We start from the raw sequence: 13,566 nt of genomic DNA, 5'->3' as shown, positions 1-13,566 counted from the left end.
TAGCAAACGCATAGCTACCTAATGCCATCCTGTTTCTCCAAGGCACGACAGTAAGTAAAAAGGCACTCAGTTATGTATATGAAATATGTTGAGCATTATAGTCCTTGCTGATTTGGTAGGATTTCCATGTGCTTGAAATTTTCCAACGTCAGAGCTGATTTCTATTCTCATGAATATGTAAATAATGTAAGTATCCAACTACAAAACTGGCAATTAGAGTGGAAACCAGGGAGCTTGCTAAATGTCATCCCCAGTGCTTGTTTATAAAACAAATTCTCTAGCTGAAATGCCATAATATGTAAACAAGAGAGGCCTCTGTTCACCTTAGATGCCTTGTTTAACTAGGTGATATCGTCATTTTTCACTTGCGACCTGGAACACTTTGAGCTACCTGTTCCTAACCGTTTGAATGGAAGGGGCTGCAAGAAGGAAAACTGGGACATATCGAAAGGAGTTGCTAGGATTAAGGTTTGCACAGGTACAATTATGCTATTTGGTAGCGATTTAAGCTTTGAAATAGGGTCAACATTTTTCCTTGTGCCGCTTTTTTAGCCAGCTCTTTTGATCTGTTCTGTCCACCAGTACTTGTCTGAATGGAGTTTGTCACCTCCTTAAACCAAGTCCCAGTCTGGAAAAGTTTGGAGGACATTAGACAGCTTAAGAGAACCTGGATTTCTTTCCTTACAGAGCTCATTTGTAAGATGCCCAGAAAGCCCTGCCTCTCAGGGGGGCCCTTTAGAAATCTTATAATGCTAGGATTTTCTGCATTCTTCCATGTCAAGGGTGGTTGCAAGCAGTGATGTTGCCAAGAAGGGCGGGGCTTTGGGGAGGAGGAAGGCTTGGCCTTGTGAGTAGACACATTTTGTGAATTTATGACTATGATTTTCATATTTAAAAAAAAATGTGATCTTGGCCAACCTTTTACCATGATATTGTAAGTACGTATTACAAATGGCACAGTCATTGTTCCCAGGGACTCAGAGGCCAAGATCACATAGCTGGCAAGAAGAAGAAAAACCGGAAGTTACACACCCTCCTAAAATTGCCAGGTTCCTAAAATCAAATGAAAAGGCACTGAAACAGACCTTCAAGACTCTCATTCTCCCCACTTACTTAACTCCAATGCCTGCCTGGCCGATGCAACTACAGGCATGTCGAGAAAATATCCCAGAACAAGAAGACTTGTGATTCAAAGCCAAATAGCTTCTGTTGCCCTAGGAAAGACCATGATAAAAAAATATTCAGCCTCAGAGGCTGGGAACTTGGAATTCTTGTCTAAGACCCTTCCTTGCTTCCAGAAAGTCTGGAAGAAAAAGACAGTCACATCTGCCTCTCCCTGTCATTCCTGCCTTCCTCAGGGTCTGTGGATACTGAAGCTTGATGGCAATAATCCGTAGCAGAAAGAGGAGCGAGACAGAACTAGCACTGACCATTCATTCATCCAGTAGCAAGCCTTCTGCAGGGTTTTTCACACCAACTGCTCAACTTTATTCTTGCAGCAAGCATTAGTGATGTTATTATGCTCATTTAGCATTTGGGGACTCTGCGGGTCTAAGGAGTTAAGAACATTTCCTAAGATGGCCTGTCAAGCAATTGCTAGAACCAGAGTATAGTCGTTGTTTGAATGTCTTCACACTCTGTCCTCATTGCATTAAAAAATCCAAACCCCCCCCCCCAAAAAAAATGTTTGCCTCCCTGGAAAAGCCATTATGGTTTTTAAATTCTCTTTAATTGCCATTTCCCTCCCCCTGTTTTTATGTAATTGTCTCTTCTCTGTCCGACCTACCACATATCCCTCTGACAGATACTGCGGTGCCCATATCAGGAGCTGATTTCACATCAGAGGGAGGACTGTTGTTTGAAGATCACGCGGGAGAGGAAGCGAGGGGTGGTGGGACCTGTGAGCCGGAGGGAAACCAGCCCTCACTGGTTCCTAGGCACCCACACCCTTTGTGACAGAGAGGAGTCTGCTTGTAAAATTTCCCCCTGCCCAGGCCAAGTGATGGGGCTTTCAGAAGTGACCCACTCGATGGGGACGCCTGGGTGGGTCAATCGGTTAAGTGTCTAACTCCTGATCTTGGCTCCAGTCATGATCTCAGGGTTTATGAGTCCACATTGGGCTTCACGGACTTTGTCCTGACAGCACAGAGTCTGCTCTCTCTCTGTTCTCTCTCAAAATAAATAAATGAACTTAAAAAAAAAAAAAAAAAGAAGTGACCCACTCTAATGTTCCACTTCTGGTCAGATGTTTTTCTTTTTAAATGTTGTTTTGTTTGGGGCGCCTGGGTGGCGCAGTCGGTTAAGCGTCCGACTTCAGCCAGGTCACGATCTCGTGGTCCGTGAGTTCGAGCCCCGCGTCGGGCTCTGGGCTGATGGCTCAGAGCCTGGAGCCTGTTTCCGATTCTGTGTCTCCCTCTCTCTCTGCCCCTCCCCCGTTCATGCTCTGTCTCTATCTGTCCCAAAAATAAAAATAAAACGTTGAAAAAAAAAATTTAAAAAAAAAAATGTTGTTTTGTTTGTTTATATTTTTTAATGGCCTCCCCTTCCCTCCTTCTCATACCCAGGGGCCCTGTGTAATCAGGCACTCACTGGTCCCCCGCCCTGGTGCAGCACCTTCCAGCTGGCCTGTCTCCCCCATTCCATCTTCACGGTCCTAATGCATTGGTCTTACAGAGACACAGCTCCAATTACGTTCCAAGTGACAATTTTCTCCTGCTTATTTTTATGTTTCACAACTTCTGAGCTTTATCATCTGTGCATTTAAAGAATGGTATGATCGTATGGCTATGGAGGGCTACTCCTTTTATCATCAGTTGCCTTGATATTATGGGATTTGTCACATAGATTCTATTTCAGCATCTAATTATTTTATTTATCTTATATTTATTTCTCCATCTATGGAGATTATCTCATTTTATTTATCTAATAATTATCTAATGATAATCTTTAAGGCCAAGATTCCATATTATACACACACACACACACACACACACACACACGCACGCACACCTCCAGACCCAGGTGCACAGGAAGTATCTATAAATGAAAGTGGCCCTCGGTCACATATTGAACCTTCCTTCCCAGACAGCCCCAGCTCCATATGTCTAATCTCCCAAGCCTGCCTCAAAGTGCCAAACCCAACTGTGGGGCATGTGACAGACTTCAGTGACAGCTGGGGAATGGCCAGTGACAGATTTGATAAATCCAGCCACAGGAGAGATTGATGGAGCCAGTGATATGCCATCATTCCTGCTCACTGTTCATCAGCAAAGGCTGAATCCACAGCCTTGGTGCTCTTGTCTTTTGACCTTGGTGACATTTGGATCCAGTCTGTATTAGCTCCCTGCAAGTTTCAGTAGGATTGCGTCTGTCCATCTGCATCCGTCCCGCACCCAGGCTCTGTTTATAGCCTCTCGGCCCCCATGGCTTCACCTTTCTGCACATAGCCCAGTCAAGCTGGGTCTCTTGCAGTTCACAAACAAAGAACAAAAACACGACCCTAAGCTTTGCAGCTCTGTTTATTTGCTCAGACTAACCCGTTCATTCTGGAACACTTTTTCACCACATATTTATTTTAAGGAATTTTAACTGTCCTCCTAGGCCCATCTTGAAAGTTCTGCCAGATTCCCGATCTGGAAGAGTCTCTCCTGCATAGGCCACCATAGCACTCTGAACTGAACATTATACATGATTACTATATGTTATCCGTGATATTCTAGCCTTTGGTGTGAGGAATTTGCATGTGTTGGCAACAGGAGTGCTGGTCTGAGACAGCCATGATGCGTCTCTCACCACCTATCCCTATACCCACCAGCCAGGAAGAAGACTTGTGCCAACGCTTAGGGAAGCTTTATCAAACTACTTTAGGTACCGTGGGGTGTGCTATTCCCTTCAAGTGAGGTCAGGTCTTGTTCCGTGCCATAGAACCAGAGTATCTGGCACACTTCTGACGACCATGGATTTCTGTGGATGGATTCTCTTTCTTCCTGTTGAAGCTGGTGGACGAAAGAGATTGATATTTGCAGTGCCTTGGGCCTGGCGTTAGGAATTCATTTGAAGTCCTCAAGGTGCCATCTCTTTTTTCCTAAGAAGAATTCAGTAACAGCATTGAGAACTGGAGAATCATGAGGTAGATGAGTGCTTTGTACCCAGACCATCCCCAGGGCATTATTAGGATGAGGCAAATAAAATAAAACTGGCAGGGTTTTCTGTCAGCCATCTCAAGGAGGCTTTGCAGGCCTCCTGCCTCTAGAATGTTAAGGGCAGAGAAGCAAAAAGGAGCAAGCAGGCAACCTTGAAAAGAGCCCCCAGCAGGAAGTATTCTGCCAACATGGAAGCCTCTCAAGGAGTCTGTGTGGAGGAGACCCAGGGGCCTGCCTCCTCACTGGGAAAGTCTCCATGAGGAGCTTTGTGGAGGAAGCATTCAGTCCTGTCAACCACAGATCTAAAAGATGTTATCGCTCTTCCCTTTTGCCAAATTGTGTCCTCGCACCAATATCCTAAGTGCAGAAGAAAATCCCTAATGTGCACTTGTCTCACTTTGAAAGAGTGGCTGCATTGATCTGATTTAGAAATATTGAGAAGACTTTCCAGGGACAGTGATGATTGCAGGCTTTTGCATCGGCACACGGAAGTGGGATTTCTCTTCAAAGCAAGATGCTTCCCTGCTGGGGCTGCAGCCACCATGCAAATGGTAAGAAGATGGAAAATGGAAGTTGCTACCAGCTGTGCTCACACCCCCCTTCTCTCACCCCGGCTTAGTCTGCTGAAGAGCAGGAACGCTGAGCAATGCCAATGACTCTCACTACTTCTCACCCGCAAGCTCTCGGTCTTCCTGTGGCATCCATCTTTGTTCTCCCCTGAGCCTGCAGCCCTAATCCAGTTGCATCTCTGCAGCCTCCTGAGGACGGCCCCAAAGATGGCTGAACTGGTTAAAAGCTCACAACAAAACTAACCCTTGCCATTGTATTCTTTGCAATTAACTGTATTTTTATCTGGACTCTTCTCACAGCAGACAACAGCAGATGGCAAAACAAACCAGTGTGAGAGATGTCTAAAAAAGAAAAAAAATAGAAGAAGAAGAAAGAAGGAGGGAAGGGGGGAGGGAGGAGGTGGGGGGAGGAAAAGAGAGGGAGAGACCATTCTGGAAAGGAGCCTGGCAGGAGGGAGAAGTATTGACAGGCCCAGACCAGCATAATGACAGAGTGGAGGGTCAGGCCCTGAGGCTGATAGTAGATCTGGAGTGTAGATGAGCATTGGGTTTGTGCTCATTAAGTTATATTTACTGAGGAAGGAAAGAGGTCTCCGGTAGTTTAGGATGATTTGAGACAGGAAGGGCTTTCTGCCTTGCATTCTTAGTCAACCAGAATCCTTTCCGTGTTCCCTTTCTAAAATTTCTACTCCTTCAAAAAATTTTCCCCAATTTCCCCCAATAGTTTGTACCAGTGTTAGCCTAATAAAAACAAAACCAAAAACCCTTCAAGAATGGTGTTTTGGTGTTTACGACAGAGGTTAGTAGATGAATGTCGCCCTCCTAAAACAAATATTGTGTCTTCCCTCTGATCTCTCTCTCTCTCTCTTTCTCTCTTTCTCTCTGCTCAGCATTCCTGGAGAAAGCTGTTCTGTTTTCTCTGATGTGACAGATAGTAATGATAGTTCTTAGTGTTGTGTTCTGACAGTCAAAAGAAACCTTAGAGCCAGAGACAGACAGACAGGGAAATAAATCTTATTTAGGTACTACCAACACTATGAATTGTATTAAAGGACGTTGACTCGTTCTACACAAAAAGCCTTCCACTGGCGGCTGAGACAGTGTCATTGAGTAAAAGGCCTTGAGCCCTTTCTCTGCTTTATGGAGGAGAATTTTGCTGTCAGACTCTGCAGGTTTCATTAACACGTTAATTTGAGTGGCTCTGAGTTGTTAAACTTTTCTTGCTCTGACTCCAGCCTGGACACTAGGGGGAAAATGTTTAAAGTAGTAGGTGAAGTACACAGAGCAGCTTTGGCTAAGGGTAAATAGGCAAGACCCTGCTTCCAAATCCTTGGCAGTTTCAAATGTACTGATTTTTTATAGTTTTGGCTTGTTCATTTGTTTATTTTTTAGATATAGACCTCTACTGTGGATCTATGGAAATAAAACATATCCCTCTGATAAGTGACCTTTGTTCGCCCACTGGGAAACCTGGGTGGTACTTTACTGCGTAGATTCATCACTAGGGAATTTGCATGGTATAAAATCAATACTCCACCCCCCCCCCCCCCGTATCATCACTATGTGCTAGACGCTTTCTGGAAGGAAAGGATTCCCGATACCTATGAGCTTTGTAGTCCTGTCAAAGGGGCAGTGAGTGGTCTCAGATATTTTAGAGTGATTTAAGATAGGGAGGAACTCCTGCCTTGCATTCCTAGAAAGTCCTCTTGGAAGGCTACTGAGTAAGTTAAATATAAATAGGTGGCCTGTAGTTTGATACCATCTGTGGAAACATAGATCTTTGGAAATGAGGCCACTGGGAATTTTAGTGTGTAGGAGAAAGTTCATAGAAAAGGTATATTTTGATCTGGGCCTAAAAAAGAAGACTGACATTGAGGTAGGCAAGTCCTGAAGCCACCGCAGCCAGAGTGGGTAGCATCAGTGAAGACACAGCAGAGGAAATGTGTTCAGGTGTGAATGAGAGAGTGAGAAGGTGGAGTCCGCCAACACCAAAGGGGATCTTTCGAGAAAGAAGGCTGGAAGTAATGTCACCAAGCTGAATAAGAGGCTTGGTTTATTGGATTGTCTGGTATATCTACTGCTTGAGGGGCCTCTGGATGTTCACAAATAACAAAGCAGCCCGTGAAGACGATAAAAACAAATATCATGGGACATACCTGACTGGTCCACAGATTCTGAATCCAAGCCTAGAGGGATCAATTAAAAAAGACATAGAAAATGCACCCACACACACACACACACACACACACACACACACACACACACACACATGCCAGCACCCAGTGATTCCTCACAGAGATACAGAGATGAATTTTCTGTGGGGGCAGGGGTGGCCCCATATGAACCCTCAGAGTTAATATTTGGTTTTCAGGATATCTGGGAGTCCAGCTTCACACCCAGAGTTGTTATTATTTCAAACCATCCTTCTTCTGTTACAGTTGCATAAATCCTTATATATAAAGATAGATATTAACGTACATTTATATAGAGACAGAGACACAGACAATGGTGTGGACTCTGTTCTCTTTAAACTCATGGAAAGAAGTGTAGCTCTGGGCTTTAAAAAAGATAGAGCAAGGGGAGAAGGAGGAGCAGACCCTCCCATTCCAGGTGCTTGCTGTTGTTCCCCAAGTCTGTGCATTCAGATGCCAAGGGTTCACAACACGCTGGCAAACAAGTAGCAGGAAGTGTGTGCCCTGGCTGCTTGGGTTCCGAATGGAGAGAGAGTGAACTGTCCCATCTGTTGTTATCTCTGTGATGGGAACTGTGTCCCCAGCTCTGCGTGGCACTCTTAAAAGGAATCATGCCTAAAATGTATGCAGGCAACCTTTCCCCAGGCATGATGGGGCAGAGAAAAATAGTAAGACTTGAAAGAAACAGCCATAAATTCTCCTTGACCAAATACCCAAATACTGTGTTGTTGGACTCAATTGAGCCACTTACTTAGTAATCACATATTTCAGCCTTTTCTTTTTGGCTTTAGAGTCTGTTTTGACCCACTGGACATACTGTCATAGGAAGCTTTTCCAAGGGTCAATAAATACTCACTTGAGCTGACCTGTTCCTTGGACTTGCCCAGTGCATGTGCAGCCTTGGTGAATCACTCGGTGAGTCATTTGGCCCTTCACTGAGTGCTGAAGCTGGAGACAGGACAAGGCTGGGAAATCATGGTATTCAGTAGAGTATGACTCATTATCCATTCACTGTGGGATTGGGCGAATGCAGTGGTGGAAGATTGGGATGTGACTGGGTTACAGACCAGGCACACAGTAGAAATGTTTCCAATGATATTTATCACATCGATAGCCAAATGTCCATGGGACCCAGAATGCCTAGAGCAACAGGAATCTCCGGGCTGCCATGAGGACACTTCTCTAGAGCTGTAAAGATTATTGGGGAGGAGAAGAGGTGTGGAGTGAGCCAGGATAAAGAGCAAGATGTAAGAGAAGAATGACATTTGGAAGGAATGGAATATGTGGAGCATTAGACCCTGTCTCATGAGCAGTGTTTCTTTGTAGTGGCCTCGAGAGAGTACTGAAGCCATGTAGCATGTGGACTTGAACTCTTACCAGCTGTAGAGCCACCTGTAAATTAACTTCATATATCACGGGGATGATGTGTGGATGAAATGAAATAATGCACGGGGAGCCCTTGGATCAAAGTGAAGGTGTCGTCCATGTGGGCTGCTGGAATAGCCTGAAGCTTCTCTGGCTGTTGTGGAAAAGACCAACAACAACACTGGCTCCCCTGGGCTGCAGGTTCGGTTCCGGGCTCCCTGACTTACCATTCAAAGCCTTTTCCCAAGTTGCCCTCAACATTCACATCTATATTTACGTAGATAAGCCAGGCTTATTTGTATACTGTCCCTGCACATCTCACCACTTTGACCCACATCACTCCTTTTGCAGTGAGTGTTCTGTTTTTGTCAGTGTGAATGCTGCCATTCATTCGGACCTCGGCTGAATCCGCACACATCTGTGAAGCATCCCTGATTTCTGAGTCTCCCTCCTTGGCATTCCTCTGTCCCTGGTGGCCTCATGCATTCCTCATGACTTTAGTCAGGTTCAGGTCATACTGTCGGCTCTTCGAGAGCCAGGTCTCGATTTTGCACCTCTTCGTATTCCACACAATGATCTGCACGTGATATCATTAGGTCACAAGGTACCACTGGCTCTGTCACCGGGTGAAACCAAGTATGAATCCCAGCTCATTCTAATGTTTAGAGGGTATGCGATTTCCAACAAATCACTTAATCTTCCTGCACTTCAGCTTCCTCAGTTGTAAAGGGGGGATATTAATATCTGACTTGCAGAGTGTACACGAGGAGTAGAGATGACACGTGGATCATTTACCCGACAGGTACTCAACAAATGGTAGGCACCAGTGTTGTTGTCATTGTTATTCTTACTGTTATTGATCCCGTGAACTAATATTAGTATATCCGATGTGCCACGGGTCATAGTGCTGAACAATTTCTCTTCTCAACAGTTATACAGCTCTGCCGAATTTGGGAGAAGATGGCAGCTTATCCAGGAGGGTGTCGTACCAAACAGGTTCTACTGGTAAGTCTCCTTGTTTTTGTAACACATTAAGAGATCACCTAGTAAATGAGCTTTGGAGTCTTTTTCTCACTGAAAGCTCTCCCATGAGGTCTGTCCTTTTGAGACATGCCTACATCCCCCTACAGAGCAGGATGTGATGTTGGAATAGTCAACACCTTAAGGGAAAGTTACAGCCTTGTCACAAACTGCTCCGTAAGCCCCAAATAGATCACTGAGATTAGTGAACAGCATGGGCTTTGTAACTGTTGTTTTATTCTGTTTTGATGGGACTTGTGAAATAGACACTTTTAACATTTTAATACTTTTTTTTATCACTAAAAGCATTATATGCACATATATTACAAAGTCAAAGGTTTTCAGTGTAGATAAATAGATCTTATTCATCCAAAAGTAGCTTTTCCCCCTATTCCTGGTTTCATGTCTCCTAGATCTCATCATGTGGACACAACACATGACAGCTTTCTTCGGTTCTCATTTCTCCTTCCGTGAATTTTCTATGAGTGACCAAACATATGTATATTCTTAGCTTGGGCTGCTAGAACACAATACCATGGACTCGGTAGCTTAAACAGCACATTTCTTTCTCATGGCTCTTGAGGCCAGCAAGTCCAAGATCAAGGTGCTGGCAGATTCCGTTCCTGGTGAAGATCAGGATATTTCAGAGGATATTGCAAGATGTTTCAGAGGATAGTGCAGGATATTGCAGAGGGCTGCCTTCTCACTTTGTTTGCACACAGGGGAGGGGAAGGGAGGAATAGCAAAAGAAAGAATGAAGCAAGGAAAGTAATATTCTTTCTTTTCTTTACCACCTATGCCCATCCCCCTGATGATACTAGAGGTGGCTTCCCTCCATGGGAATGGGTGGCCCCAATTGAAAAGAAGGGAGGGGTGCCTGGGTGGCTTAGTCGGTTGAGCATCCAACTCTTGACTTTGGCTCAGTCCAAAATCCCAGGGTCCTTGGATCAAGCCTCACAACAGGCACCATGCTGAGAGTGGAGCCTTCTTGGGATTCATTCATTCATTCTCTCTCTCTCTCTCTCTCTTCCTCTTTCCCCTTCTCCCCCCCTTGTGCCTTTGATCTTTCTTTCTCTCTCTCTCAAATTAGAAAAAAAAATTGGGGGGCACCTGGATGGCTCAGTTGGTTAACTGTCTGACTTTGGCCTAGGTCATGATCTCCCAATTCATGAGTTCGAGCCCCGCGTGGGGCTCTGTGCTGACAGCTCAGAGCCTGGAGCCTGCCTCAGATCCTGTGTCTCCCTCTCTCTCTCTCTGCCCCTCCCCTGCTCATACTTTGTCTCTCTGTGTCTGTCAAAAATAAATAAATGTTAAAAAAAAATTAAAAAACTGAAAAGTAAAAAACAAAATTAGAAAAAACATTTTAAAGAAAAAAAAGGGAATAAAGAAGTTCCTTTCGTTTTTTGTTTCCAAGGGCCTACATCCTGGCAAAGCAAGAAGAGTAAGAAGTGTTCTAGTGTAATGTTGACTTTACTTATCAGCCACTTTTGAATTTACAACCTAACCCCTGCCAGAAGACGTGACTACCTTACTTGCCCTAATCTGCCCCTAGAAAGGACATTTAGATTGATGTTGGACTTTTGCTGGTACCAACAGCACTATAAGAACTGGCTCAAACAAGAGTTTCAATATTTCATGTCCACATCATTCAGAATCATTGGAACCAGGACCTTCAAGGAGCCAACAAGCTCCTTGCTTGTTGTGCGTCCCCCATTTACTCCTCCCAAAATCACACTGCCTCTCATCAGCCTTTGGGCTTACAGGCACCTGATGGCTCCCCACACCCAACCCAGTTCTCTCACTTCTAAGAGCAATGTGTTTTCATCTTTCTCATTTTCAAACCCTGCCCTAAAACCCCTTGTGGGAGTTGAAAGCCCAAGGAAATGCATTAGAGGAGTCTCTTAACATACTTGTGAAACTGCCTGAAAAAGTGAAGGACAAGTCATTTGCAAACAAACTGGCTCGAAGAGAACACCTAGAGAACTATGTATGGAACAATACCTTCTTTGTCCGCCTCATGAAGAGACATTGATAACTAAAGGGGCCCCTGGGTGGCTCAATCAGTTAAGCATCCGACTTTGGCTCAGGTCATGATCTCACGGTTTGTGGGTTCAAGCCCCATGTGGGTCGGGCTCCGTGCTGACAGCTCAGAGCCTGGAGCCTGCTTCAGATTCTGTGTCTCCCTCTCTCTCTGCCCCTCCCCTGCTCACACTGTGTCGCTCTGTCTCTCAAACATAAACATTATTTTTTTTTTTTTCAAAAAAGAGAGACATTGATAACTGAAGAAGGTTTTTATTACACAGGAGCTCTTCACCTCCTTCCCCCTGCTTCTCTTGCTCAGAGGTGGCTTGAGCCTTGCTTTCAGGGTCCACATCGGCTCCTCTCTTCTCCAGGAATTCCCCTCTAGCTGTCACTTAGTCTCCCTTCTCTGGTGGGCATTTCTTGCTGTCTTACTCATGCTATCCCTTACTCACAAGTATGCAAGGTGTCAACCTTGCACCTCCATCTGTCTTGCCTTATAAATTATGGAAAATTATGAAATCACTTTTTGGAAAGAGGGTCCATTTTTTTTTCTATTTTTTTTTTTTCATTCTCTCTTTGACTTGATGTTCCATGTGCATAGCTTGCCAGTGAAGAAGTGTAAGGGACAGATCTTTCCTCAATCCTGCTTCCAAGTGACTTCAAATAGCTGCCTGTGGACCCAGCAAAAGAAAGTAGGAAGTTGCAATTCACAAAGGACTAGATAGACATATGTTCTTACCAATAGAAACAAAGAAAAACAATGTCTGAAAAGATAGACAAGAACAAAGAACTAAGATGGGACTATTTCCCATGCATGTGGTACATGGTACACACTATTTTCTAGCTCATGGAAGGTCTCATTCACAAATAGCATTTTGAGGTGAACGGACCAATCATTTCTTTGGCGGGTGCTAATTACAGTCCATTTTTATCTATTCTCTGAATAGAAGTCTTTCATCTGAAAGCCTGATTAGCAAAGCCCTTTTAACCATATGTCGTAATACTATTATCTTTATAAAAATGATTGTGGATGAATCCTGATTAATCTGTTAAGTAAAATAAATAATACCCCTCTTTCTACCTTTGGGAACAGAGAGACACATCTTGTCCATTCAAGCCCCACACAGTGATAAGTATGTTTCAAACTTAAGCTATTTAATTCTTATAACAGTTTAATGAAGTAATGAAGTAAGACTTGCATTATCATCATTAACAGATAGGGAACCTGTGGCACGAAGAGATTAACTAATTTAGCCAAGGTCACACAGCCAGAAAGTAGCAGAGCTGGGATTCAAAGGTAGACAGTCTGGCTCCAAAGGCCATGCTCTCCTAAATCGATGGATTCCGTTGCCTCTGCCTCGTGGCCTTTTTTTTCTGGGCTGAGGCTATGAGCCCTGGAAATTCAGCCCATTCAGGCAGATGACGGGAGAAAACCCGAAGCTCTTTTGGCCATGGTGCTGGCATGAGTATCTCTCCAACTGGGTTTGGCAGATGGCCCCCATGGGTCCTTTAAGCTCTTTGGTTTTTCCAGAGAAGGCATGAGACCTTGTAAATTGCACAGTGCACGTGACTGTTGATGAAAATCTCTTGATCTCTGGCCACGTGGTCTGTATTTCTGACTGAGCAACTTCCTGAGGCTGGCAGCAAAGGTGTCAGTCAAAGCAATATTTATTAGACTCACTCCTGGAAACCAATTGCTTCAAATGACATAGGAAGCATGGGGCTATCTAGGATTGCTCAGCAAGCTTAATTACAAGAGGCCCCCTTTAATCATTTTTGCTTGGAGCCTGACTGCGGGGGTGTGGAAAGGCCTGAGGGCAACTTTTCTAGTGATGAATTATCTAGCGTAAGGGACTCTGGGTAATAACACAGCATTTCCCATAGAGAGAAATGAAGATGAATTCATATCTTTTCCTCATCACCAAGTACACTTGAGAAACATCTCTTCTGGTTGGCAATAGCAGTGCTCTCTCCGAAAGTAGTCGATGGCAATTAGAAAATAATTATGGAACATAAGACCTTATTCTTAGGTTATCGCGGCGGTCCTGTTAGTACGACCATAACTAACATGAATATGAACTGTCCTCCACGGAGTTCATATTGTTTTTAGAACAGATTTACAGATTTACATGTATACATAGCAGCTTAAAAAACACATCTTAGTACAATATTGCCCTTAAAAGAGTAGGTGTCCTTTTTATTTCCCTAACTGTGATAGCAGTCTTGTTCTTCGCTACGTCAGGAATCAATTACCCT

General features: G+C 44.2%; 1 protein-coding gene across 6 annotated transcripts in view; it reads left to right on the top strand.

Annotated features, from left to right (window-relative positions):
* Nucleotides 1-13,566, top strand: part of SORCS1 (sortilin related VPS10 domain containing receptor 1) — a 547,844-nt gene that overhangs the window by 325,483 nt on the left and 208,795 nt on the right. For all 6 annotated transcript variants that reach the window (XM_045438838.1, XM_045438836.1, XM_045438837.1 and 3 more), the window contains exon 5: nt 9,200-9,273. In XM_045438838.1, coding sequence (XP_045294794.1) covers nt 9,200-9,273 — 74 coding nt within the window. The remainder of the gene's footprint in view (nt 1-9,199; nt 9,274-13,566) is intronic.

This window comes from Leopardus geoffroyi, chromosome D2 (assembly GCF_018350155.1).
Source record: "Leopardus geoffroyi isolate Oge1 chromosome D2, O.geoffroyi_Oge1_pat1.0, whole genome shotgun sequence".
NCBI classification, from domain to species: Eukaryota; Metazoa; Chordata; class Mammalia; order Carnivora; family Felidae; genus Leopardus; species Leopardus geoffroyi.
Note: the sequence above shows the minus strand (reverse complement) of the source record. Positions and strands in the feature narration are given on the sequence as shown.